Raw genomic sequence first — 27,648 nt, 5'->3', positions numbered from 1 at the left:
TGCCCTTGCCACCTCTTCACCCCGTCATCATCCTGAAGGTCTGAGGTCAACGTGTACGTCCATTCGCCATCACTCCAACTTTCAAACGGCCTCACAAGAGACTTCCAATGCAGTCGAGCGTCCAGGGTGCCCTTTATCTAGCCCCCCAGCTCCCTCCCCAACATCCTCTTAGCTGAACACAGGACTCTGCAAGGAGCGAGCAAGGGGGGTTGACACCAGAGTTTAGAGGACAACACAAGAGTGTGTTTTGCTTTGGGAGGACATCTGTCAGTGGGTGATTACCTGAGAATGAGCGAGCCCAGGAGGCGGCCAGGGCCTTCTGGGGGAGGGCAGGAGAGGAAGGGGGTGTAGGGATGGTCCTCTCTAGCAGAAAGAGACAAGGATTAAGGGAAAGAAGTTCAGTTTGATCTAATGTCCTTCTCCAACTTTGGGGTTTTCAAGCAATGAGCCTATGTGGCCGCCAGGTGCCAGTGGAATGCGTTCCAAGTCACAGCGAAGCCCATCCAACGGAAGAGACTGGTCATCGTTGCTGTGTTCCAGCCCATCGCTGCAGCCACCGTGGCAAGAAAGCTATATTCATTTTCATTAAATATATATATATTTTCCATTTAATGAGCAAACTGCCTACCCAAGTGTTGGTCCAGGGCGCCCAGCAGAATCTCCAGCCCTGAGCACAGGTTGGGGTCTTTCTGGCTAAAGCGGGTGAGCTTAGTCCAGGTCTCGTGACAAGAAGACACCACCAGAAGCAGAAGCACTTTCCTGGTGTCCCCTCGGGCCAGTGGGGGGGCCGACAAGGGGGCCGATTGTGAGGAATGACAAGGGCGCGTCATTCTCCAGAATCGAAGCTCTGGAAGTCTTTCCTACCGCCCGGAGGCGCAGCCCGCTGGAATCTTGCGGGTGAATGGAGAATGGAATGGAGGGGGAATGGAGAATGGAATGGAGGTGAGAGGCGAGGATTGTGAGTCACGGAGGGCTCTAACCTGGAATGGTGGCTGGGCGCAGGTGAAACCCCGGGTCTGCAGGTGCTGACGGGCGCGGAGCGGCCCGAGGGTTGGACACGGACACGGAAGGCTCGCTCGGAGAAATGAGGTCGCCAGGACCGGGCGACGTTCCCGAGTAGATGTGCCAGTCCAGCCGGCGGCTCGGGGACAATGACTTCCGAAGGGCCTTTCCAGGCCGACGACTTCGGAATCTACTACATCCTGTGAGCGGCCTCCCGTCCCCGCCTGGCCAGAGAAGCTCCCTGGGGCAGAGGGCAGTCAGGACCCCGGGGGTGGCCCAAGACAGGCAAGCGTTGACTTGGTGCCTAGGGGCAATACCTGCCTTTCCTAGAGTGCCCCCCGCCCCCCTCCCCGTGACAGGGGGATGGAAAGTGGGGGGGGGCAGTCAGGGCCCAAGCTGAGTGTCCTCTGGGCAGCCACACACAGCGGACGGTCAAACACCGTGTGTTCTTTTACCTGTACACCCGCCAGGCAGGTGGGCTTGTTGCCCCGTGGTAGATGAAAAATGGGCAGAAGCGCCCGAGCCCCTCGAACTGGTAGGTGACCAAGTCAGGACTTAATCTGAGGTGGACTCTTGACTACATCGAACCCCATTCCCGTTCTCATGTTCTCTATATGAGGACGGGGGATGGGGCAGAACGGGACTTCAACATGTCTGTGGGAAAATGAAATTAAAAGTTATCCATGGAAAAAAATTAAACATTAAAGTTATCCATGAAATTTTTTAAAATCGTGTTATTGGGCTTGGCTCAAGTGGAGTCCCTCTGGGACATGGGGGTACAGTGAATGGTATGACTCTTTGCTGGGCATGTCTACACAGTAGGGTATGCTGGGCCCCCCTCGGGTTTCTCGTATGGGCTCCAATAAATTTCTTCCCTTTTGCTTAAAAAAAAATCACGCTATTGGGGGCTCATACAACTCTTAGCACAATCCATCCATCCATCGTGTCCATGAAATTTCTGATGTCCCCTCCTACGTAGGTAGATAGGTGACAGACAGGAGAGAGAGAGAGAGAAAGGGATGGACGTGTGGTTCTCTAGCTATGTGCTCTGGTGGTTAAAGAGCTCACCCGAGAGCCTAAAGTTCGGCAGTTCTAATCTGAACTTAGCAGGAGAAGGATGAAGGAAGTACTCTGCTTCCCGGAAGGCCTGCAGCCCTGGAAAGCATGAGGTCGTTTTCTGTGGGGTCTGCATGAGTCTGTGTTGGTCTGGCAGACTAGAGAAACAAATTCATAGACACTCATGTGGGTATATGAAAAAGCTCTATATAAAGAGTAATTGTACATTAAGAAAATATCTCCGCCCAGTCCAGAGCAAGTCCATAAATTCAATATTAGCCCATATGTCCAATACTAGTCCATAAATTCTTCTTTAGACTCACACAGCCATGCAATAATGCCGAATGTAGGAAGATCACAGGCCAGTAGGTGGAGAGTCTTGTGGATCCGGTGGCAGTAGAAGCATCTCAGCGCCGGCAGGGGTCTCCACGTGGCTCCTCCAGCTCCCAGGGCCCTAGCTGCATCAGCATAGCTCCATGTGGCTTGTCGTCAGGAAGGTCTCACAGGGAATGAGTGTGTGCCCTGCCTCCAGCGTGCTAGTATCTCCTGAGCGCCTCCAAACGAGGTCATCAAGTTTTGAGCTGATGGACAGGCTAGACTCCACCCCTCCACGCAAGTCGCAAATTGACAACCGATTATGTAACTACCACAGTCAGAATCAACTCCGTGGCACTGGGTTTCATAATGCTCTCAATGTACACGTGAACGTACTCTTGAAAAGTCGATTTAATATGAAATTAAAAAAGCAGAACTCACAGCCATCCAGATCATTCCAGCTCATAGTGACCCCTTAGCATGAAGCAGAACCGCCCCTGTGGGTTTCCAAGGCTGTGGATTTTTACAGGCGCAGAAAACCTCACGAGTCTCCCTCAGAATGGCTGGGGGTCTGAACTGCCGACTTCATGGTTAAGTAGCCCACTGAGAACCCCCCACCCCACTAGAGCACAAGTGCTGTATAAACACAAATAGCTCAGAGAGCTAGTCCCTTTCTACACAGACGCCCATGGCATGTTAGCATAGACAGATGACCAGGCCATTTAAATGTGAGTCCTCATCTGTCAGATGGGACATTAAAATAATTGTACCTGCCCCATGGAGTTATCGTAGAGAATAAATGCATGTCAAACACATAATGTATTAGGCTGGGTCGACTAGAGAAACAGATGCAGTGGCAGTCATCTATACATGTAAGGAAGAGCATTCTATCAAAAATGAATTTGAATTCAAGACATACTCCCCCCCCCAAAAAAAGAAAGAAAATATCCCAGCTAGTCCAAAATCAAGTCCGTAAGTCTGGTACTAGTCCGTAAGTCCCTCTTCAGACTCACAAAGTCACAGGCAGTGATGCAGAACGCAGGAACATCACCTGCTGGTGGGTGCTAAGTCTCGTGGTACCAATAGCAGTGGCTCTGGAAGTAATCAGGGTCAACCAGCAAGAAGGTGAAAGCAGGGGGGTGGGGGGTGGTTCCCAGGACCCTCCTTTTGAGAAGGCCATGCCCACAAGGAGGCACCGACGTGATTGACAGGCTAGATTCCACCCCTACACTTTTATGTATCTTCAAGTTGACATGAGATTATGTAGCTACCACAATAACCCAAAACCAAACTCAGCACCATCACGTCCATGCTGACTCATGGTTACCCTAGCGGACACTGCAGAACTGCCCTGGGAGTTTCTGAGAGGGTCAGTCACTCTCGCCTGGAGTAGAAAGCCTTGTCTTTTTTTCAGAGATCTGGCTGGTGGTTTTGAACTGCTGACCTTTCGGACCACAGCCCAACTCAAAACCCCCATGCCACCACACCACCAGGCCTCTTCACAAACACCTAATATAGTGCCAGGCTTATAGAATGCCAGCCGGTGTTCTAATCAACTCGAGTTACTGTGGTTAATATTGTTACTGCTGACAACAGTTTGCTTGCCCAGCATAAGAGAAACATTGCCGTTTACATTTTCAGCCAGGCGATTCTAGGTCTCTGAGAGGCACCTGGTCCTCTAGCTTTGGTTTTATAAATAAGCGTTTGTCCTTGATTTGCTTGGCTGCATGTAGGGGAAAGGTTTTAGACTTTGGCGTCAGAATAGGGTCCTGGGGAGAGAATGTGCTGGAGGGCCGTCTTATTCAGCGCGCATCTTGGTTCCACAAGGCCAAGGGGCTTGTTCTCATTCACTTACCTTTTGTTCCCTCGCAACACCTGCCTGCCTACCACCCGAACCCAGCGCAGAACGTGCAGGTAACTACAGCTGCCGGCCAGCCAAGCAGGCCAAGGAGCGCCAGCCCCACGCACACGGCGTGACGGGCCTGCGGAACTCGGGCAACACGTGCTACATGAACGCCATCCTGCAGTGCTTGTGCAGCGTGTCGCCGCTCGTGGAGTACTTCCTCTCGGGGAAGTACATCACCGCCCTGCGAAAGTAAGGCCGGGCGCAGCCTCCCCGCCGGGCGCTGGGTACCACCCATCCTGCGGGCCTCTGATGGGCCAGCCGGGTGGGTCGGCCAGGGCGGGCGCTCCCCAACCTGTGTCGGGACGACCCTTTACGCGAAGGTAAGCACGGGCTTACCTGTGCTTACGGATGAATCTGTGGACACGCCCCTTCCTACAGAACCAGCGCCTCTTCAAAAGGGCTACCCCGGGCAGGGGGCGGGGACCCCAGGTAAGCACGGGCTGCCGTGTGCTTGCTTACTCGTCTGTAGTGAACCGAGGTTCCTCTCTGCACAGGTGAGTAGGTAAGCACACGTTAGCCCGTGCTTACCTGGTTTGAGGGTAGGCTCCACCCCACCCGACTCCTTCCCGAGGGTGTGGCCCGGGCGGGTTCCCTGGATCCCGGCCTACCCGCGCCCTGCGCCCCCGCAGGAGCTGCGGGGAGGTGGCCACGGCGTTTGCCTACCTGATGACCGACATGTGGCTCGGAGACGCCGACTCTGTCTCGGCCGACATCTTCCGGTCAGCTCTGGGAAGCCTCTACCCGGCGTTTATGAAGAGGACGCAGCAGGACGCTCAGGAGTTCTTGATTTACGTCCTGAATGAACTTCACGAAGCTCTGAAAAAGGTACGTGGAATAACACCCCCAGCCTCTTCTCTGGGAGGGTGGATCGCCAGGCCTTTCCTCCGAGGCGCTTCGGACGCACCCGAAAAGGCAACCTGTGGTTAGCAGCCAAGTAGAGGCGCTGCTTGCGCCTCTCGGCGGCTTCACCTGTGACCCACCTCTTTGCAAGTACAAACTACATGGATTCTTTTCTTTCCATTGTCCTAATCCGGAAATCACTTTTTAAAAAGAGATCCCTCGTGAGACCTTAACTTGAGACAGACGCTCAGGTACATAAGCCCACAGCAGTACCAAGCCCGGTACTCCGTTCCCGGGTGGGCCTGTCGGCTGCAGGGACAACATTTGGTAGGGGGGTCGTTCCTTATGAGAGCCACTGGCTGCAGGCCTGGGGGCGAGGCAGTGTCCCCGTGTTTGCAGGCTGCTGGCCTCACCCCTCCCACTCGAGCAACACAGCTGGGAGCAGCTCCTTGGCTCCCTTCCCAGGCCTCGATCCAGCTAACGCTTGTATGAATAACAAGACACTCCTGGCAGTTAGGAGTTTCTTTCTTTCTTTTCTTTTTTCTTTCTTTAATTTAGCTGCCAGGGAGGCCGTTGATCAGTAAAACTCCCGTCAGCTGCCCTCTGCAGCGCCTCTGAAAGAGCCTCTAGATTCCTAGGCTGGGGCGTTAGGTCAGCGCCGCTGGGAGACCTTGGCAGCAAGGAGGGGCGGGAGGAGCCTGCCAACGTGCACACGTGTGCCCACTTCCCGATGACAGCTGCCTGTGGAACTGGGGCGGCGTGGGGGGCCCGTGCATTCTTCGGAGGCTTTGAAAAGCAGCGGCGCTTCCTGGAACGCTGAGTCAGCTAGAGTCAAACCAGTCCAGGAGGCTAGTGGCGGAGCTAGAATGGAAGATGTTGGAAAGTGTGTTTTCTACCGGTCAGAGGAGGGGTGACCGGCAGGCCGGGGGTGGGGTGGGGTGGGGGGGTGGCGTCACGGTTCCTTTACATGACCCCTAGATCAGACTGTCGTTCCTCAGTTGACGCTATGTCCCAGAAAAGCTGGCTCCAGGCCGCCGAGTCCTGTGTAGGCGCTGTGCTCTGTGGGGTGGGAGTGGGTATGGGGCAGGGGGTGGGGAGTGGGGGTAGCGATGAGGGTCAAGGTGCCCCCATTTCTCAACGTCATCAGCCCACAGGAGCTCAGAAACGACACAAAGCACACTCTCTGAATCCCAGTGAAGTGGCTTCGGATACCAGTGTAGGGGTGGGGACACAATCCGTTTTGTTACACTTAAAAATAATCCTCCTCCTCATCACCTGTGTCCCTTGGGGCTTAGGTTCGGAACCCCGCAAGATCACCCGGGAAAGGACTTCCTCAAAAATGTTGCAGGAAAATGGTTTCCAGGGAGTCTTCCATCATCACGCGTCTTTTCGAGGGGCAGCTCAGCTACGGGGTCATCTGCTTGAAGTGTGAGAACTGCACGTACAAGAACGAAGTCTTCACCGTCCTCTCCCTCCCCATCCCCACCGAGTACCAGTGCTCTCTGCAGGTAGGGCGCTCTGCTCCGGGGCGGCCTCCTGTCTCGCCTACTCCCAGCCTGGGTCCTCTCTGCATGGTTGCCCGTGTTGTTTTCCTTGGGGAATGTTTTTTAAAAGGAAGCTCACAACAGTCTTGTGGGAAAGAGCCGTACTAGGCAAAAGTCATTTGTAAAACGTATTCAACAAAACGGCCTCTTGGGAAAATAGGTAGGATTTAACTAGTCGATTGAGATGGTTTGCTTGAGATGGTAGTGAGATTTCCTACAACAACAAAAAAAGTGTGAGCCTCCTCTGCCCCAGTGGTCTATAGCTCCCGATTATCTGTAGATACAAAAGATTTCTACTTTAATCCTGAGCCTCTTATAGCTTAGATTGGAGTCTAAATGTGAAAAGTCTATCGCACCTCGGTTAAGATCAAGTGTAAATATGAAAAGTCTAAAGTCTGGAAGGTGTCGAATCCAGAGCCTTTGTCTTCACGCTAAGGGAATGCCGAAAGTCCAGCACTAAGGAGGTGAGGGGGGCACAGGCAGGGGAAGGCAGGGGACAGCTAGGGGACAGGAAGCCGCGTGTTTGCTGGCAGCTGATCCAACTTTATAAAGTGTCCTCCTTTGTTATGCTTTTCCCGTGACCGTTTCCCCAAACCAGAGCTGGAGAACCGAAGACCACCGCGCCCCCAGGTCCCGGCTCTATTCTCCCTGACACATTGCCTGAGCTGAATGCCAAAGACGCTTTAAAGTGAGGTGCCGCAGTCATCTCTGCTCCCCTGGGTCTGTAGGGTAATGGCATGCGGGGCCTGGGATGTGGACACCTTTGGGATGTGCCGGGCTAGTCTGGTGCTGCTTTAAAGACCACCCAGGCCTGGCTCTACCAGACAGAAGTTAATTTTCTCACAGATTAGGAGTCTAGAAGTGTGAATTCGGGGCTGACACTCTGTGAGCTCCCGGGAAACCTTCACATGATCTGGCTCTTCTTGTGTCCACTCTCTGCTAGCTTCCATTTCATCTCCAACACGGACCAGGGTTTATTAATATAATAAATTCCTTTCCCAGACGGGATTATAATCACAGGCATTGAGGTCAGCATTGACAGCTTATCGGTGCGTGTCATTTATCTCTTGGGGACCTGGGATCTGATTGATCTCTGTTCCACTATCTTTCTATCTTGCTATTATTTTATAAATCATTTTACTGGAGGGAGTCTTACAGCTCTTATCACAATCCATACATCCATGGTGTCAGGCACATTCGTAAATTTGTTGCCATCATCATTCTCAAACATTTTCTTTCTATTTGAGCCCTTGGTAGCAGCTCCACTTTTTCCGCCCTCCCTTCCCTATCCTTCCACCTCTCGAACCCCTGATAAATTATAAATTGTTATTGTTTACATCTCTTACACTGTCCGCTGCCTCCCTTTACCCACATTTCTGCTCTTTGTCCTCCCCCCACCCCCTGTCATTCTCATGGCCTTTCCCAAAAGACTAAAGCCATGACCACTTGTCAGTCACCAGGCCTCTTGGGGAATGCGAGGTAAATGACCCAACAAAGCCACCAGGTGTCATGGAAACTGCAAAGTCAGTATTATTCTGGAAACCACCGAGAAACTGGAAGGTGCTGATGCAGAGATGACAAAGGTCATTTCAGTCGTCGAGTGAGAAGGGAGGCGTCTACTTGGCCAGGCGGGTTTTCTCGCCCTGGAACCTCCCAGAGAGGACATGGAGCGAGCCTCTGAGGATGGCACCGCCAGGCTGCCCCATGTGAATGGTGACGACAGGCCTCAGCAGGTTCCAAGTGGTCATGGGATGTTCTTCTTCTCCACAGGACTGTCTCCGGTGCTTTTTCCAGCAGGACACACTGACGTGGAATGACCAACTCCATTGCTCCTTTTGTGAGACGAAGCAGGAAGCAGCCGTGAGGGCCAGCATCGCCAAGGCACCCAAGATCATTGTTTTTCACTTAAAGAGGTAATGGATTCGGGCATCCCTACTCACATGTGCAGGTGAGAACAGGACCGAGCTGCGGCCGTCAAGATAAATGTTGGTCTGGCGACGCCACTTCTTTGGTTTTTCAAACGTGTACGCATCGACAGAAATGTGTCATTGGGAATTCGGTGAAGGTTGACATCCACAACGCCTTCCATGCCCCAGTGCTTAGCCTCCCTGTGTTTCCTGCTTCCATCCCTCCACCCCTAGATCCTTTTACGCGTCAATCGGGGGGCAAATCGATGATTCTCGAAATAGGATCTCTCTCTGTGAGCAAAGTTTCTTCTCAGACACAAGGGGTGATGCCTCTGTTGGGTCTCCAGTGAAATTGGATCGCGCTGCTCCGTCAGGGCCACCACGCAGGGAGACACTCTTTCTGATCACCACCGCTGTTGCCGGCTACTCCTGAAGGGGTGGGGGTGGGACAAGTGTTCCTGACCGCAGTGAAAACGGAAGCAAGTAGAATGTGAGAATCCTTTCACTCAGAGGAATCTCAGCATCTCTTCTGTAGGAGCGACGAGGAAACCAGGGTGAGGGGCTCAGAGTCATCCAGGGATAGACCCTGTCATTGGCAGGACACAGTCCCAATATCTGTCCTTGGCTATCGCCCCACCTCATTCACTGCTACAAACACACATCCCGGAGGTAGATTTCCTTCAGCTTGGAAAACAATGGATCGTCCAGACCTCACCAAAGACAGTGAGTGTGGTAACGCTCCATCCTACGGCCCAGACCAGGGGTCCGCAAACTGCTGAGACCCTGTCCCCATAACAAGGTAAAAATTACCGAAGGGTCATACATATATTTTCACAAAAGAATTGGAAACAGGCTTAGTTGAATAATAGTCTGGGTACTTTAGAGAAACAAGTCCACAGAAACATGTATAAGAGAGAGATTTATGTGAAGGGTAAGTGTAAGTGTACATTAAGAAAGCATCCCAACCCAGTGCTGTCCAAGCCCACAAGTCCAACATTAACCCATATGTCCGATACCAATCCACAAAGTCCTCTTCCATCTCACCAAACACACGCAATGATGCCGACTGCAGGAGGAAAGCTGAATCAGTGAACGTGTAAACATCTCAGTGCTGGCGGGGTCTCCACACGGCTGCTCCAGCACCCAGGGCTGCATCAGGGTAGGTCCATGTGGCTTCTCTTCAGGGATGTCTTGCAGGAAGTGAGCCTTGCCAGCTGAAGCAGGGAACTGGCTAAGGCAGCTGCACCCTGGTCCGACCATCATAAAGCAAGAGACCTGAGAACTAGAAAGGCGAGGCTCACCGAGCCATTTATCTCTCCACCCTAAAATTACCCTACCTGTGTTTATTGGCCAGGCTGGTACAATAACTACCTCACCCTTTACATTTTTTCGATTTCACTCCAGAGTCACATGTACTGAAAGAGCCAGATAGGGCTCTTGAGTGGCCGTGTGCTGACCCCTGGCCCAGACTCACCCAGGACTTAGCCCCAAATTTTGCCGAAGCACCCTGAGACGAGAAGAATGAGCTGGTGCCTGGTTACCGCCACCAACTGGATCTGAAAAGAGGTCCCAGGGGTGGTTTTGGATAAAGGGGGCGAAAAATGGAGAACAAACTCAAAACCATAATAAATTTTTTTTTTTAAAAAATAGAACAACAAAACAGGCTTCCTGGTCAGCCAGAGACTAGTGGGACTCCTGCATCTCCATAGCCCAGTTTTCACCAATTCATAGAGGATTCTTTGAGGGGAATGACAAGACCTGGGCCATCCCCCACCTTAGAATAATCATACTTGGGAGATCAAAAGGGGGCTGTTTGCCCCAGAAAGACATTCAGAAGGGTTAGGAAAAGCAGAATGGACACAGGAAACACAAGGATAAAGTGGGATAAGTGACGTTAGATTGTGGGGATTGTAATAAATGGCATGAAACAAAGGGTGTATGAATTGTTAAATAGAAAACTGATCTGTAGACCTGGGTTATATTCACACACACACACACACACACACACACACACACTCACACACACTCTCTCTCACACACACACACACTCACACACACACACTCACACACACTCTCACACACAAACACACACACACACACACAGCTCCTGTGAGTGACCTCACTCTTAGGGATTCTGATTTCATAGGTCCCAAATGAGGCATAAGTCTCACCAATTTTATTTTTGACCATTTTCCTAGTCTTTTCATCATAAAAGCTTCAAGCTCACTGGAAAACTGAAAGAAAATATAATAAAGACCCATGCTCTTCAACAGTTCATAACACGTTGCTACATTTCTTTCCCTCTCTCTGCCTCTCCCCTTCTCCCTTTTCTTAGCTGAACCATTTGAAGTTCAGATACAGGCACCATGGGTTTCATGCTGAAATATCCCAGCATGCATCGCCCCAAAATAAGGACATTCACCCACACAACCACACCATTGCCGTTCTCTGAGATATGTATTTTTAAAATTTAATCATTTTATTGGGGGCTCGTACAGCTCTTATCACAATCTATATACATCATCCATTGTGTCAAGCACATTTGTACATATGTTGCCATCATCATTCTCAAAGGATTTTCTTTCTACTTGAGCCCTGGTATAAACTTTTTTTCTCTTTTTCCCCCTCCCTCTACCCGCCTCCCTCCCTCATGAACCCTTGATAATTTATAAATTATTATTTTCTGGTCTTACACTGACTGCTGTCTCCCTTCCCACAATTTCTATTGTTTGTCCCCCTTGGGGGGCGGGGATAGGTTATATGTCAACCGTGATCTCTCCCCCGTCTCCCCCGACCTTGCCCCTACCCTCCTGGCATCGCTACTCTCATTATTGGCCCTGAGGGGTTTCTCTGTCCAGGATTCCTTGTGTTTTGAGCTCTTATCTGTACCAGTGTACATGCTCTGGTCTAACTTGATGATTAAGGTAGAATTGGGGTCATGATAGTGGGGGGAGGAAGCATTACAGAACTAGAGGAAAGTTGTATGTTTCATCAGTGCTATACTGCACCGTGACTGGCTCATCTCTTCCTTGTGACCCTTCTGTAAGTGTATGTCCAGTTGTCTACAAATGGGCTTTGGGTCCCCACTTTTCGCCCCTGCTCCTGCCCCTGCCCCCCACTGCACCTCTTTCGCATCGGTATGATTGTTTGTTCTGGGTCTTCTGATGCCTGATACCTGATCCCATCAACACCTGATGATCACACAGGATGGTGTGCTTTCTTCCATGTGGGCTTTGTTCTCTGAGATATTCCATCATTTCATATCACCTACAATAGAGTCCAAATAAATACCCCCTTCTCTCAAAATGTCTCTTAAAACTTTATTATTAGTACTTTTAAAATCTCAATCTAGGATCCAGTTAAGGACCACACATTCCATTTGGCCATCAGCTTTAAGTCTAGAGAAACCCCTTTTATTTTTATCAATAAAACTCACATGAAGTGCAATAAAACTCACATGAAGTGCAATTCATCCAATTAAAGTTTACAATTCCAATGGTTTTTAGTATACTCAGATGTGAGCAAGTTTAGAACTTTTTCATCGCTTCACAGTGAAACCCTGGACCACGTGGCCACCACCACTGCCCACTGCTGGACTTCTCCCCGGGCCCCAGCCCTAAACAACCCACTCTTTCTCACTAAGAGTTCCCTATTCTGCACTTTCATGTGAATGAAATCGTAATAGTAGGTGAACTTTCATGACTGGGTTCTAGCTTATTTATTTACTTTTAAACTTTTTTTTCATCTCATCCATTGCAATCCTTTTACTGTACTACAGATTTCTTTCAATTAACTTGGGGTGTTTTTCAATTAGCGGAATGAAACTTAGAGGTTCACCCAAGCTGTAGCCCGTACTGTGACTCCCTTTTTCTGAGTGAAACATCCTGATTACATGGCCACACCACATCTTTTTTTTATCCACTTGCCTGCAGATGGGCTTATGTCTTATTTTCACATTTTGTCCATTATGAAAAATGCTGCTATGGGTATTCATAAATAGTAACGATTTGAACCCATTCATTTTTGAGAGTAAGTTTTCTTCCTTGAATATCTCAGGCTCAGTCTACTAATTTCCCTGCCCTGGACCTCATTCAACCCTTCCTCCAAAATGAGCAAACTTGCTTCAAAATAAGCTCACTGGGTGGTTCAGCTATCCGCTTACAGGTGGCTGTGCCTTCTGATCCCTTCAGGCAAGTACAGCCTGCCATTTTCACAAGATTTTCTCATATTAAATCAAACCTAAGAGTTTGAAATTGGGACTCTGTCAAGAAGGCCTGGGCTGAATCAAGACGAGGAGGAAGCTGGGCCCGCTTGCTTAGAATAAATAGCCTCAGCGAAGCCGGGGCCCCGGAGGCCCGGGTGGGGTGCGGGGCCATTTCTTCAGACGGTGGGCCCTGCTGGCTCCGTTAGCTGTGAGCCTAGCGTCCCCCTGCCCGACTCAAGCTCTCGGTCCCCTCCAGTCTTGGCGAGGCGTTTGCATGTGGCTTTCCTCAGTATGCTGGCACAACGGGGAAACGAGCATTTTTGGACAGAATCGTGCCCCGAAATTACTCTGACCCGTATTTGGCATTTTCTGAGGTGTTGTGCACTTGGTAGTTCTTTGAGTGGTTCACACACGTACTGTCTGTTTCACATGCTTATCCCCCAGGTTTCAGGTTCAGGGCACAGTGAAGAGAAAGCTGAGGGCAGACGTTCACTACCCACTCACCAACCTGGACCTCACGCCCTACATCTGTCCAGTGTTCCGGAAACATCCGAAATACAACCTCTGTGCAGTGGTGGTGAGTAAAATCCTGAAGCTACTTTATAAAATGCAATTGTAAAGAACCTTAATTAGCTGCTTAAATACCTACCCAGCCCTTCTCTCTCTCCCTGGATCCTCCCACCCACCCGCCTTTGAAATCAGCGCCAGCAAGCACCTTGTTTGCATGTGAAACACAGAGCCACGGGTGGGTAAAATGCCCCAACTGCCTCTTCACTTTTGTGCAACGTCTAGACAGCTGTTGGCTGATTTTGCTATTCTGTTGCTTTCCCTTGGGAGGAAGATCTGGCCTTTCATTCCCATAAAGGTTTATAGCCTCGGGAACCCATAGGGGCAGTTAGTTCTACTCTGTCCTGTAGGGCCACTGTTGGAATCGACCGTGGGCCGTGAGTTTGCCTTTCCTTGTTGAACTGGATCCTCGGGTCCCGAGGCTGCTGTCTCTGTGGAACTTACCCCTCAGGGCTTGGCTCAGGGAGCTGTGTGGTCTTAATGACCTCTGTATGTCTAAGGACATGGCGGCTGTTCTTCATTCTTTTAACAGTGACTTCATTTCACCCCGGGTGGGTTTGTGCATGCGTGTATGTGTGTGTGTGTGTGTGTGTGTGTGTGTGTGTGTGTGTGTGTGTGTGTGAAGAAACCTTGTCTACCCCAAGATCATGACGGCGCTCTGTGTTTTGTTCCACAAGCTTTGCTGTTTTACCCAAACCAATTTTCATCGTTTACCCCCTACAAAATGAAATTATCTTTACAAACTTACTGGCATTAGCTATTCTGTATCTTATCTTTGTTCATGTTTTAAACTCGTTCTTAGTGCTCGCTTTCTCCACTCTTTGCCTTATTGTGCATATGATCTTTCCCCTTTGCCTGTCTTGCCAAAGGTTTATTTTTGTAGCAAGCTGAAAGAAGCTGCTTATGGCTTGTTAGTTCCATCATGTTATATCTCATTCATTTTTACTTATTGTCTTCTTTCTACTCCAACTTTACTGCATTTGACATACTTGTTATTTTGAGGTGCTTCAGAACAACTCCAAACACGATTTTTCTCTTTGTTTTTGTACTTTTGGCATTGGTTCCTAACTTAATTGTATTTTTCTGGTCAGAAAATATGATCACCACGATATAGTCTTTGGTAGATGTTGATCCGTGCTGAGACTCAGTGCTGTGTGCTTGAAGACAATTTTTAAATGAAGCTTCTGGGTTTCTATATCTCTCCATAAATATATATATATATTTTTATTTTCAAATATTATGTACTAATAAACTCACTTGCTTCTTTAAATGACCGAAAGAAGTATTTAAAGATTGTGATTTTTGTCAAATCTAGTTAATTCTATGACTTTTATCTACAGAATTTAGGTGTGCTATATTATCTGTCGTGACTTGTTCCCTGTATTATTTGGGAGTTTGGGGGGGGGGTGTCTTTTATCTATTACCACACCTTTTGAAAACGACGATGCCAGCTTCCTTTTAGATGATAGCACTCTTTCTCACCTTTTATTTTTTTTATTTTTTAATTTTTTTAATTTTAACAATTTATTGGGGCTCATACAATTCTTTTCACAGTTCATACATATACATACATCAATTGTATAAAGCACATCTGTACAGTCTTTGCCCTAATCATTTTTTTCCCTTTTCTTCTTTTACATTTTATTAGGGACTCATACAACTCTTACCACAATCCATACATATACATACATCAATTGTATAAAGCACATGCATACATTCCCTGCCCCAATCATTCTCAAAGCATTTGCTCTCCACTTAAGCCCCTTGCATCAGGTCCTCTTTTTTTTCCCCTCCTCCCTCCCCCTCTTTCTCACCTTTTAAAAAAGTCTTGATGACCAGGTTAGGTTCGGTGACTAACAGAACAAAGCTGCTGGAAATTGTCACCCACTTCTGGAGCTAAAAGCATGTCCACACAGCTCCGTGTTCTCCTTTCCTCCCAATGGACACGTGTTCCTAATTCTTCAAAGCGATCACGCTGTCTTCTGTGTTGCCCGTGGGATCTGCCAGCTCCTTACTACTTTCTGTCCTTCATTATTTTGAAGAGTTTTCTTGCTCTGTTGTCCTTTAGTTTTGTCTTTATTTATCTTTGATTGGCTACTTTTCTTACATTTGAAAATTCAGCAGTTCAAACCCACCAGCCACTCTGCAGGTGCAAGGTGAGGCTACCTGCATCCAGATTTATGCCCTCTGGAACAGCGGTTCTCCACCTTCCTGACGCCCTGACCTTTCATTCAGTTCCTCATGTGGTGGTGAGCCCCAAGCATAATGTTATTTTTGTTGCTATTTCATCACTGTCACTTTGCTACTGTTACGAATCGGGCAACTGGGCTGCGACCCACAGGTTGAGAACTGCTGCTCTAGAGAGTCCCATGTCAGTGGGTTTGGGTTTTGTTTACTATGAAAAGCTGAGCAGGTCAGCTTACGGCCACACTGCAAGGGCTCAGGCCCAGCACACGGATCTTCTCCATTCCAACTTGGGACTAGAGCTACAGTAGTCATGGGCATGCTGAGGAGACAAGCGGTCCAGGGAACATTTAATAAACACCTCCTAGGAAGGGCTTCAACGAGTCCTAGAAAAACGCAACTGGAAGATGATGGGAAATGTCCACGAATCCTTTTGAGGCCCCCTCCCCCCGTTATGCACTGGCGCTAAAATCTGACGGTAATTGTCTTCGACAAACCAGGTCTCATGACCTCATTTTAATAGTCTAAATTAAAAGCTAAGGAAGGCTGATGGATTTCCCTCAAGTCAAGCTGTGTTCGAGTGGGGTTTTCGGCAGCAGTTGGTAATACAAACCTGGGGTCTGCCCTCTGCGCCAGGGACGGCAGACTGTCTGTTAAAGGTCGAACAGCGAAAGCTGAGGCTCTGCCCACACCATCCCTCCTGCAACTAGTAACTGCTGCCCGGGTCACGAGTGCAGCCAGGGGCACAATGCCCATGAGGGGCATGTGGCTGTGCTCCAGAAAGCTCTCCTTGAGGATACTGACCTTTGAGTTTCACATAATTTTCACATGTCACAAAATCCCACTTTCTGACATTTTTCAATCATGTGAAGAGTTAACTCGGGAGCCGTACAAAAACAGACAGCCTGCTGCCTGTGGTCGATGGGTCATTTGCCAACCTGTTCTCTACCCACCCCGCCTCCCAGGCCTTGGGGCTTTCCAACATCACCTTCTCCGAGAGGAGGTTACCTTCTTGCACAATCCCCCTCAGGTTGGTCCGTCAGAGCATTACACAGCGGTTGGAATGTCTCTCTTCCCACCGCTAAATGCGTTATGAACGTTTTCAACTGGCCTGGGACGTAACCTTTAGGTGCTTTGGGGAGATGGCTGTAGTGACTATTTTTAGCATTTTCTTTCCTGCTTAGGATGTTGTGGCCACTGGCTCCACTGCACGGGGGCCCGCAGGTTCGTACGTCTATGAATGGGCAACACGGGGAAAGCACCGCTCATCGATCAGAGCAACCTCTTACACAAATCGGTGTGTGAGGAAACTATTGCTGCTCCCTCGGGCCTCCACACTAGGGGAGGTGGCTTCCATCTCCGGAGCCCTTGCTCCGAGGAGTCAGAGCTTCCTCACGGGACACACCACAAGGGGCGCCCTGGCGTTCCTTCTCAACAGTCCTGGAAACTAAGAGCCGTCAGGGTGCAGGCTGGGGCTGTAGAGAGGATGGACCAAGGTGGCCCTAGGAAATTGTCAGGGCGCAGCCCTCTCGCCCTAGAGCATGCGCAGGCACACTGCCATGGTGGGAAAGCGGCCCAGGTGCAACTCAGCTGGTCTGTTCCTCAGCGGCAGAGTTTCCTAGTTCTCCTTGCTTCTCATCCTGTTTTTAAGACTATCCCTCTGAGAGCCCCAAAGCCATGTCCACTCTTCTGAGCCGACCGTGCCTTCAGCTGAACCGGCGCAGATCCCCGTGCAGGCCACAGTTTGGACTGGACGGTGGTGTTGAAGGCACCGCCACCAGACAGTGTGGAGCACTTGCCTGTGACCCTCCCAGATCTCAGACATGTGGAAATCTGAATCGTGTGGAATAAACATGGACATGTATGATATGGAACCCTACAAGCAAAACCATATTTACCCTTGTATACGAGGGGGCTTTAAAAACTTGATGGAAAAACAAAAGGGGATGGTATCATGGAATTCCCTCACCCACTTTATGAAGTCTACGCAAATGTATGTGCTCAGTAAGTTGCAGTGATGGACATCAGTCAGATGCTGCCAATTGTGTAGGTGATTAAAGAATCAACAGGAAGGCTACGTCAGCCGTTCCAGTGAATCAAAGCCATCTGGAAGTTAGGCTCTGTGTGTGTGAAATTATCCTAAGGGGCAAATGTGAAAACCCCTTGACCCCGCCTTTCTTGTGCCCAGAGTGTGAATACTAGCGTTGGACACTAAGCCTGCTATTACTCTCCCCTAGAATCACTTTGGTGACCTGGATGGTGGCCACTACACGGCCTTCTGCAAGAGCTCTGGGACCCAGACCTGGTTCAGCTTTGACGACTCCCGAGTCAGTGAAATCCCCGGCAGTGCAGTTCAGACGTCCACAGCCTACCTCCTGTTCTACAGCTGCCAGCCCTTTTCCATCCCGGTACGACAGTGCAGGCCCTAGGGAGACGCGTCCTGGAAGCTGCCAAACAGCAGTCAGGAACAGAGAGCTAACTTTTACCTTGCCATTAAACGCTTGCCATTTACCGATTTTTTTTTTTCCATGTAAAGTCTCTAGCCTATTATGAAACCCGTTCCACAGTGGCCTGGCCGCTGAGCAAGGTCCTGGGACATGATGCGGCCCACAGAGGCGGGGCCTTCGAGCCACTGCAGGTCCGGTGCGTGGGTAGGTGGGGGGGGAGTTCTATCGGCAAGTTTCTCAGCGATTATGCACACAGATACTGAGTGAATGCTCTTAGAAAAGTATTTCACGCAGCTGAACCCAAGCTATTTTTGTTCCAATGGCCTCTATGACCCTAAAACTGTATTGAGATTTCATTGATAAAATCATTTAGTTCAGCATCTACAAGTCTTTGACTGATTGCAGTGCATGGAGAATTCTGAGCTGCACAATTCAAATCCCTTCTCTCTGTCGTCTCCCTGACAGCTCAGGGCTGCTTACGTCCTTCGGGAGCACCTGTCGGATCTGTTTCCACGGAGCGATCGCACGTCTCATCCATGGCAACGAGTGCCCTTTGGACACGCTCAAGGCTGAGCTCCTCCGTGCCAGTCGCGCCGTGTGTTCTAAGCTGATGGTTCATAATGTCATCCTCTTGGCGACGCTGCCTGGCTCCTAGCCCTTGTCATGTCAGTCCTAAGAACCTTTCTGCACTTGAGGCAATGAACCTGGGGGATAAGTTTCTACACCTTGTTCTGACCTCTCAGTTTGAGAATCTGAGTGTGCCTGTCAGTTCTGGTGTCAAGGGAAAGGCTGAGTGGCAGCGAGCCGTGAGGCAACAGGCAAAGGGAACGAAGCTTTGAACCGACGTAGTAGGATAGGTGCGTAGCGCTCGAGAGGGTGAGCGGTGGGTTCCTCTGTACTGTGTTGTTGGACCACGTAACACGCAGGACAGAACACTCGCAAGGTTTCAAACCATCTTTCTCATGAGGACTTTAATGTAGGTGTAAATGAAATTCTCTTTTAAAAAATTAAAGAAAAGTTTCCATTTATTTTTTAGAATAAAGATTTAGTGCACAAATACAGCCCAAAGCCAACAGAAAAATAGCGCTGCCCTGCCATTTCTCTAAGAAAGCACTGCAGGGCTCAGACCGGCCAGGAAAGGAGCGAACACACAGCAGCAACCCTCTCTGAGCGCCGGGCTTCCCCAGCGGGCGGCCTGCCCACGCGGCGCAGGTGCAATGGCTGTCGCCACGTACTCGCTCGTCTCCCCGACAGCCTTCGCTGGCGCGGAACTGACCGAGCTGGGATTCAGAAGTGGGATAAGGCCATCAGAGTAGACAGGAAAGCACAGAGATGCAGTTTTTAGACCAAGAGGATAATGATGCTCAACTACGTAATATTTTAACCTTAGAGCGTACTGAAAAAGTTGTTGCCAAATAAATGGTACCTGTAAGGGTTGTTTACTGCAATACTTGCTAGCTGTTACTAGTCAGTTTTCTTGATATGAGCACTGACCTGAAATACGATAGCTACACAGCTCCTGCGGCCCTAGGATCCCGCTAACCGGCCAGCATGGCTTCCAGTTATCTGGGTAAGACTGGAAGCGCTGTGGGCGGGGCCTTGTAGATAACTGGCTCACCACCTCTTCTCCTTATGTGGCCGCATCGGCCGCGCGCGGTCCCAGCGACGTATAAAAGAGGATGTAAGCGGCTGAGGACTTCACGGAGGACACGGAGAGGTCAGACACTTCGTGATCGTCAAACTTGAACCACCGCTGTCTGGCTGCGTTTTTACAGTAGGCAGTGTAGTGGCCTCCATCCAGGCCACCATAGTGATTCTGTGCCAAAGGACAAAAAGAAAACAATCAATCGAGATGGAGTTATTTTAAATCTGTCACACACTCAAAGCTTCCTGCTGCTCTTACTCTGAGTCAAGATGTGGGTGCTTCCGTCTGCTTAGGACAAAATGCAGTATGTAGACCTAGCTTCGCGGACACTTACTGAAACAGAAAACAGGTTGTATTTCTTCAAACTGCTCTTCGGACCAATGACATACGGCAACAAGTCCAGATGCTCCAACGGGAAGTCCACCGACGTCTGTAGTTTCTGCTTCCACCGTCCGTCATAGGAAAAGCTGCAGAGCAAAACACTCGAGGTTCTCATGGATGACACCGGGCTGCGCCCCCCCCCCCCTCATGAGCTCAGAGGACCTCAGGCAGGGCCATGAAAGCCACTTCAAACAGATCCAGAGTTTTACTAGGGGAGGGGCTTGATGAAGACATCTGGTTTCATGTTTACTTTGCAGAGGAGGGGACTGAGGCACAAGATGTAAAACGACTCGCCCACCCAGTGTTGGAAAGCATGGGTGGCAGAGATAGGACCGAGGTCGGCAAAAGGCCATCCATGGGCCAAATGCAAGTGCTAGGTGAGTCTTCTACCAAGGTAACTATTTGTGGAGCTTTCTCCGAAGCCCCGCGTTCATAATGCCGATCAGAAGGAAGCGGAAGAATGAATGAGCGCTGGTCTAAACCTAAGCTTGTGTTTTTGAGGGGAATATGAGCCAGAAATTGCAAGCAGGTAAAAGGGGGGCAGAAATAATGGCCACCCATTATTCTGGCAGATTCCACTCCTTTTAAACAACAAAATACTTGCATTTTCATTGGTACAATATAGCTTTTAAAAACCATCTAGAACTAGTTTTTAAAAATTGGAATTGTGAACACATATTTTAGACTGTCCTCAAGATTAATATGTAAAAAATGAGGAGCTAAATAATGATGTATAAATTACCAAGGGCACATGAGGGAGGGGGGAAAGGGGAGGGAGGGGGAAAAAAAAGAGGACCTGATGCAAGGGGCTTAAGTGGAGAGCAAATGCCTTGAGAATGATTGGGGCAGGGAATGTATGGATGTGCTTTATACAATTGATGTATGGATTGTGATAAGAGTTGTATGAGTCCCTAATAAAATGTAAAAAAAGAAAAGAGGAGAAAAAAATGATTAGGGAAAAGACTGTACAGATGTGCTTTATATAATTGATGTATGTATATGTATGAACTGTGATAAGAATTGTATGAGTCCCAATAAATTGTTAAAAAAAATCATCCTCCCAAGGGGGAGGAACAACAGAAATGTGGGTGTAAGATATGAAAATAATAATAATTTATAATTTTCCAAGGGTTCATGAGGATGGAACGGTAGAGGAGGAAGGGGGAAAAAGAGGAGCTGATACTAAGGGTTCAAGTAGAAAAATGTTTTGCAAATAATGATGGCAACATATGTACAAATGTGATTGATACAATTGATGTTATAAGAGCTATAAGAGTCCCCAATAAATTATTTATATACAAAAAAAATGAGGAGCTGATACCAAGGGCATAAGTGGAGAGCAAATATTTTGAGAATGATGAGGGCAACGAATGTACAAATGTGCTTGACACCATGGATGGATGGATGGATTGTGATAAGAGTTGTATGAGCCCCCAATAAAATGATTAAAAAAAGAGTAATATGCAGCGTTAAGCTTTTGAGAGAGACTATGTCATCATCCACAGAATATCTGCATATATCCCTATCATCCTCAAGAGGAGGAAGAAATAACAAAGAGACTTTATTAAAAAATTCACACAAGAATGTGAACATGTGAATATTGGACTTACTCTAACTGCCCAGGAGTCTCCTGCAATACACATTGAAACAATAAAACACAAATACTTTCTTTGAGACAAAGATTACAGTTCTCAATACAAGACAGAACGTCCTTTAAAAAAGCTTGCCCTCCAGAGAGCTGGAAGACATGAGGATGCAAACATGCAAAGACAGACATCTGTGACAAGTCTGTCCACTCTCCCCATGAGCAACACCGAGACAAGCCCGGCCCTCGCAGTTCAGAGGGGACTTGTGCACCCGTGCGCTCCAGGGGTAGCCTTGATTTACACGAGCCGGGTGGTTTTCACAAATCAACCCCGAGGGCTGATTAGAGGCAGATCACCAGGCCTTTCTGCCGTGGCAACTCGGAGGAGACTAGAAACTGGTGCCGCCATGAGCGGTCTACACCAAGGGCGTCCTGATGGCCCAGCGCTCCCCTGAGGTCCTCGACAGGCTGGACCAGCAAGTGTAAGCGCGCAGGGCTCCGTGGCTGGCGCGAGAGGGTCGGCGCCGTTACCGTTTCAGATGCACTAACAGCACGGGCGGCAGCTTCCAGATTTCTATCTTCTTCAGGGAGTCCCGCCGAGCGCGGCAGTGGCTGCAGTAAAATCTGTTGTTATCGGTGAGTTTTTCTTCTTTGGAAAATAATCTAAGGCAATCCTGGTGGGGAAAAAACAAAGGGCAGATATGAATGAATGAATGACTTCATTTCTTCAACCCCAGCGCACGGAGCAACCATGCCTTAGTTGACCGTGTTGGGCAACGGGAAACGGTAAAGGAGACGCCCACAATGCCTGCCCTCCCCAGGTGTGTGTCCAGAGAGGAGTGAAAACAATTCCGTGATGGTGGGAAGTGCTGCGGTGGGGGCAGCAGTGTGCCGTGCCAGGGCGCACACGAGCGGAAAGACTCTTGAAACGCTGAGACTCGCTGGAGCAAAGGGCATGCCGGAGGAAGGGGAGCTAGTCAACAAGCTAGAGAAGCCACAACCCTGCTAGGTGGGAAACAGGATAGTATCTAATGCCCCATGCAAACCAAACTCTTTTATTAAAAAAACATTTTATTAGGGGCTCATACAACTCTTATCACAATCCATACATATACATATACATATACATCAATTGTATAAAGCACATCTGCACATTCTTTGCCCTAATCATTTTCAAAGCATTTGCTCTCCACTTAAGCCCTTTGCATCAGGTCCTCTTTTTTTCCCTCCCTCCCCCCTGCTCCCTCCCTCATGAGCCTTTGATAATTTATAGATTGTTTAATAAGGTTGGATATATAGCGATACCCCCTCCCCCCCCACACACACATACGGGGGACGAATAACAGAAATGTGGGTGAAGTGAGACAACGGACAGTGTAAGACAAGAAGTAACAGGGCCAAGGATTCATAAGGATGGGAGGACCAAGGAGGGAGGGAACAAAGAGGAGCTGATACCAAGGGCTCAAGTAGAAAGAAATTGTTTTAGAAATGTTGATGGCAACATATGTACAAGTGTGCTTAATACAACTGAATGATGGATTGTTATAAGATTTGTAAGAGCCCCCCAGTAAAATGATCAATAAAAACATTTTTTTAAAATCTTGAAATAAAAATCCATTCGAGGGAAACAAATAACAAAATTGTAGGTGAACAGACACACTGGATGGTGTTAAGATATGGTGTGTGTGTGTGTATATATATGTAATAGGGTTCTTGTGGGGTACGGAGGAGGAAGAAGGGGATAAAGGGGAGCTGATATCAAAGAGTTTAAGAAGATGTCTGAAACTGATGGTGGCAGCAATTGTACAATTATGCTTGATCTACCGTATATACTCATGTATAAGCTGAGTTTTTCAGCACATTTTTTTAATGCAGCTTTGGGGGTAAAATTAGATGCCTCGACTGATACTCAGGTCGGCTTATACCCAAGTATATACAGTAATTGAATTATGGATTGTTATAATATCTGTACGAGTTTCCAATAAAATGATTGATAAATAAAAATCTTTAAAAACTAAAAAAAAAAGGGAAGAAAGAAAATTTCTCATTCTTTCTCATTTATATTGACTTGTTACAACAGAATTTATGCATGGCTTTTACCTATGGCATTGAGAGGTAAAGACATGGTACACATGGCTGAGTCAAGTCCACGTCTGGTGTGCACCAGCAGTACTTTGATGCCACACACCCCCTCCCTCCCAATCTCCACTCACCTGCAGGGAGCACTTGCTTGTGGATGCTAGTGGCAGAGACAAATACATAAACGCCTCGAATGTCCGGGACTTTTTATGACAGGTGAGGCACTGCACTGTGGACTTGAACTGACCCTGGAAAAGGGCGACGATGATGGACTCGTTGAGCTGCTTGTGCTTCTGCCAAGCCTGTTCGGCGGCTCTGAAGTCATCCAGGTGGTCATTATTTTCTTCTTTATGTCTCTTCCGGTTGTCAGCCTGGAAATAAGAGCACGGGAGCTCCTAATTAACACCTCAGAGGCGGTGGTTCAATACAGAGCGGAAGAAGAATGTGCAATACAAACACGTCGCACTTCTAGGAACACTCAGCTCTCACCAAGGGTGCTCTGACCTCACTAGGCGCTATGGAGAAACCAGTTTACCCCTAAACCCACACAAAACCACTCTCCCAAGAAACAACTCACGTAAAAAAACTTCATTAGCACTTAATCCATGCCACACGCTAATTCAATCATATCAGGAAGTTGTACAATTGTCATCATGTTCAATTTTTCTTCTTCCTTGTAGTCACTGATACTCATGTAATTGTTATTTTTTTCTAATTGTGGTAAAAACATACAAGAGGACATTCTCCAATTCCACACCTTCTACGTGTACAATTCAGCGTGGCTGCTCTTCATGCCACTGCTGAAAGCCTTGTCCACGTTATTGCACCGCTGCTGACACAGACTCAAAGCCCCCAGGCCACAGCTCGCGCCCTTCGCCTCTACGGTCAAGTATGGTTTCTAGTTACAGTATTCACAAAGCAGATATTCCACCATTAGATCGCTTTTTAAATGGGTGAAACAACTCACTGTTCTCCAAAGTGTGTGACTTGACATTTCTTAACATATTTTTATTTCAAAGCTGCAAAATTCAGCTGTGAAACCTGCATGTGTATCTGTGTACAGCGGGGAATTAGGGTTACAAGCAGACAGGTGCAATCTGTCTCAGAGGCAGAGATAGACACACACCTATACCTATGAGGTAGAATTGCTTCCAGTTCTCTATCAGCAGCCACTAGAGTTGAGTACACTGGTACCTAAGTGCTAAGAAAAGACAGCAAGGAAGTCTGATGAGCAACTCACAGAAAAAGGCCCATTTCTTACTTTATTGAGATCTTCATGGAGACCATCCATTAGGAACAGAAGCAGCTCTTGTGAGTCTTGCTGGCTGAATCCTGCAAACTGGTCATTGATCTTCCCAATGGTGATCTTAAAGTCTTTCGGACTGACATACCTATACTGTCCCGTCCACAGGGCTTTCATGATGATGCCAAACTCTTCGGCCACTTCACCTTTATGCCCCAACAAATTCGACCTTTGCAAATAAAATTTAAATCACCAAACCAGGAAAGATAATTGAGTCCTTGATAACCAATTGCCCACATGCTGTCACCCTGTATTAAAATGCATACTCAACTCTACTGCAAAAGCTTAAGTGGGATCTTACTTTGCTATTACCCCCCCACCCCGCCCACAGCCTGGCGCTGTCCTCCTCTGTCCTTTCCCCATCAGCCAAGGATTTTCTTGACATCTCTTGTAAGAGCAAAGCTATTGTCTCGTGCTAATTTGACTTCACTGGATCTGGGTGATTGGCGAGTGTGGTTGACACCATCCTCTTACCATCATGTTGTAAAGGCTACGGCATTTCTTTACCTGTTGATATCATCCTGATAAAGGTTTCGATTGAAGTAATCGGCCAAATGTGGAGCATTACATAGGCACTGCAATATTGAGTTCATGTAACATGTATTTCCTAAATTACGAAGCCCAGTGAGGGCTGGTCCAGATCCTCCAAAAACAGGATTGAGATTCCGGATCTGAGAAGCAGAAAGCCTGGAGATTTCGGCTTTAGGGTAGCATACTGGCCTGAGGGAGGGAAAAAGGTACGAGATGTCTTAAAACGTGAAGCATCTGAAATTAGGGTTCACAGCACAAAAAACAGCCAACTCTAGCCCTTGAACCCCAATGCTCCTCTCAACAGTTATACCTATTGAGGTAACGCAATAAAGGTAAGGCCATGTATCGTCACACTGGCTTTCTCCTTGGGCCTTCCTGGAGGGCAAACCCCTCCACCTCTAATGTGCGTCTTGGAGATGCCCTGAGGGGCAGTTTTAGACTTCCCTTGAAGAGGGAGGGGTATTTCAGAGTCATTTGCCGAATCTGTGCAGGTTCAGCACTACTGAAAGTCTGGGTCCCACGAGCCTGTAAAAGGAGGAGTCAAACCACGCGTCACTGGGGTGCGGCTGCCACAGGAGAGCGAGGCTACACTCTAGAACCGGCTGCTTTAGGAAACAAGCTATTTAAGTTAGCACTTAGGAAAAGAACCCCAAAGATATTTTCTTCATTTCTTTATTCAGCAATGGCTGAACTTTTGAAGGCCCTGATAGTAATAAGCTGATACAGAGTAGTTTTAAAAACTAACAGATGGTTCGCTCTTGGAGTGAGAGGAACTTACTTGTTTTCCCGATTAACTGTTGGCGTTACTGCTAGTTTCCTCCGCTCTTCCTCTTGGACCGCCTGGGTTATATCCGGGGAGGAGTAGGAGCGCTTCAGCTTGGAAGGCTCCCGCTCCCGCTCCGCAGGGGCCTGCGGCTTGGCTTTGTGAGTTGGAGGGGTGGAAGCAGGCGCCGAGGAGGGAGCCATTTCCGGTGGGTACATATGAACAGTGTTGGTGGGTGAATGATAGTAACGAAAGGTTCCAGTAATTGGGTCAAGAAACTTAGATGAAAAAGAAAAACAAACAAAAATAACCATTATGTAAACAAGGAAATCACTCTATTACTCTACTGCTAAATTTGTGGATTAAGATAATTTGAATAAAATGGCAATGATCATTTCTATAATCCAAAAGCATTTATTTTTGCTTTTAAAGCCAAATGCTCACATACCTTGGCCCAGCCTGAAGGCAAGCCTGGCACAATCCGCCCCATTTCTTCACTTCGAGCTCTTGTCAAAGGTTCTCGCTGAGCCTAGTTTAAAAAAAACAAAACCTCCTGATTTTCAATTAATGTGGCCATATCCTATTTTAAGCTACTGGTATCAATAAGTCAATAACTTGGTCTTGACTGCTCTGAATAGACTTTTTATATTCTGTTTAACAGTTGATTTGCCTTCTTAAAAAAATCTTCTTTATTTATTCTTAGCACACAGGGCTGTAAGTAAATGCAGGCAATAATAGTGAGACACCAACCTCACTATAATTAATTACTCTCATCTCCACTGATTAAAAACTGAAAACCCACATAATAGGCCAGCCAATGATTATCTTTATAGTCCTCAGGTCTAAACTATACATATTCTGCTAAATACAGATATGTACCAAGTAGACGGCTACAATAATTCTGTCACAAGAAAGACAAACGGGTATTCATATGCAAAACTGGATGTTAGACCCTGACCTCATACTACACTTAAAGATGAATTAAAAATGGACCACACACCTAGTGCTAAGAGTCCAAATGAAAACTTCTAGATGAAAACACAGGTGTGTGTCTTCATGACTTCACGTTAGACAGAGTCCCTTACACTACCAACAGCATTAGCCACAGAAGACAACATTGACAACTGGATGGCATGAAACCACCTGTACTTCAAAAGGCACCATTAGCAAACAAAATGAGCCATAGTCTGGGACTAAGTATTTTCTAATAATATTTCTGAAAATTTAGTGGAATCTGAAAATTTATAGAACACCCATAGAATTCATCAACACAATAGCCCAGTTAAAAAGCAAGCAAAAGACTTACATATGGTTTATAAACATATAAAAATACTCGCTGTCATTAAGGAAAAGCAAATTCAAGCACGATGACCATGAGCAACTGCTTCC

The 27,648-nt window shown here is 47.9% G+C and overlaps 2 protein-coding genes across 3 annotated transcripts in view; one reads left to right on the top strand and one right to left on the bottom strand.

The window, feature by feature from the left end:
- The first annotated feature begins 1,151 nt into the window (after positions 1-1,151).
- Positions 1,152-18,025, top strand: USP50 (ubiquitin specific peptidase 50). The gene is made up of 7 exons (XM_075532304.1): positions 1,152-1,204; positions 4,274-4,468; positions 4,909-5,104; positions 6,415-6,627; positions 8,434-8,576; positions 13,219-13,351; positions 17,763-18,025. The coding sequence occupies exons 1-7, from the start codon at positions 1,152-1,154 to the stop codon at positions 17,952-17,954; spliced, it is 1,125 nt and encodes a 374-aa protein (XP_075388419.1). The 3' UTR covers positions 17,955-18,025.
- A 900-nt stretch (positions 18,026-18,925) lies between these two features.
- USP8 (ubiquitin specific peptidase 8) overlaps positions 18,926-27,648 on the bottom strand; it is a 71,514-nt gene continuing 62,791 nt past the window's right edge. For both annotated transcript variants that reach the window (XM_075532332.1, XM_075532333.1), the window contains 8 exons: positions 26,708-26,788; positions 26,275-26,537; positions 25,473-25,685; positions 24,924-25,134; positions 23,797-24,033; positions 22,115-22,257; positions 19,952-20,084; positions 18,926-19,788 (listed from right to left, as the gene is read on the bottom strand). In XM_075532332.1, coding sequence (XP_075388447.1) covers positions 19,603-19,788; positions 19,952-20,084; positions 22,115-22,257; positions 23,797-24,033; positions 24,924-25,134; positions 25,473-25,685; positions 26,275-26,537; positions 26,708-26,788 — 1,467 coding nt within the window. In that variant the 3' untranslated portion in view covers positions 18,926-19,602. The remainder of the gene's footprint in view (positions 19,789-19,951; positions 20,085-22,114; positions 22,258-23,796; positions 24,034-24,923; positions 25,135-25,472; positions 25,686-26,274; positions 26,538-26,707; positions 26,789-27,648) is intronic.

The sequence above is a fragment of the Tenrec ecaudatus genome, chromosome 14 (assembly GCF_050624435.1).
Source record: "Tenrec ecaudatus isolate mTenEca1 chromosome 14, mTenEca1.hap1, whole genome shotgun sequence".
In the NCBI taxonomy this organism is placed as follows: domain Eukaryota; kingdom Metazoa; phylum Chordata; class Mammalia; order Afrosoricida; family Tenrecidae; genus Tenrec; species Tenrec ecaudatus.
This window is presented reverse-complemented; position numbering and strand designations above follow the sequence as displayed.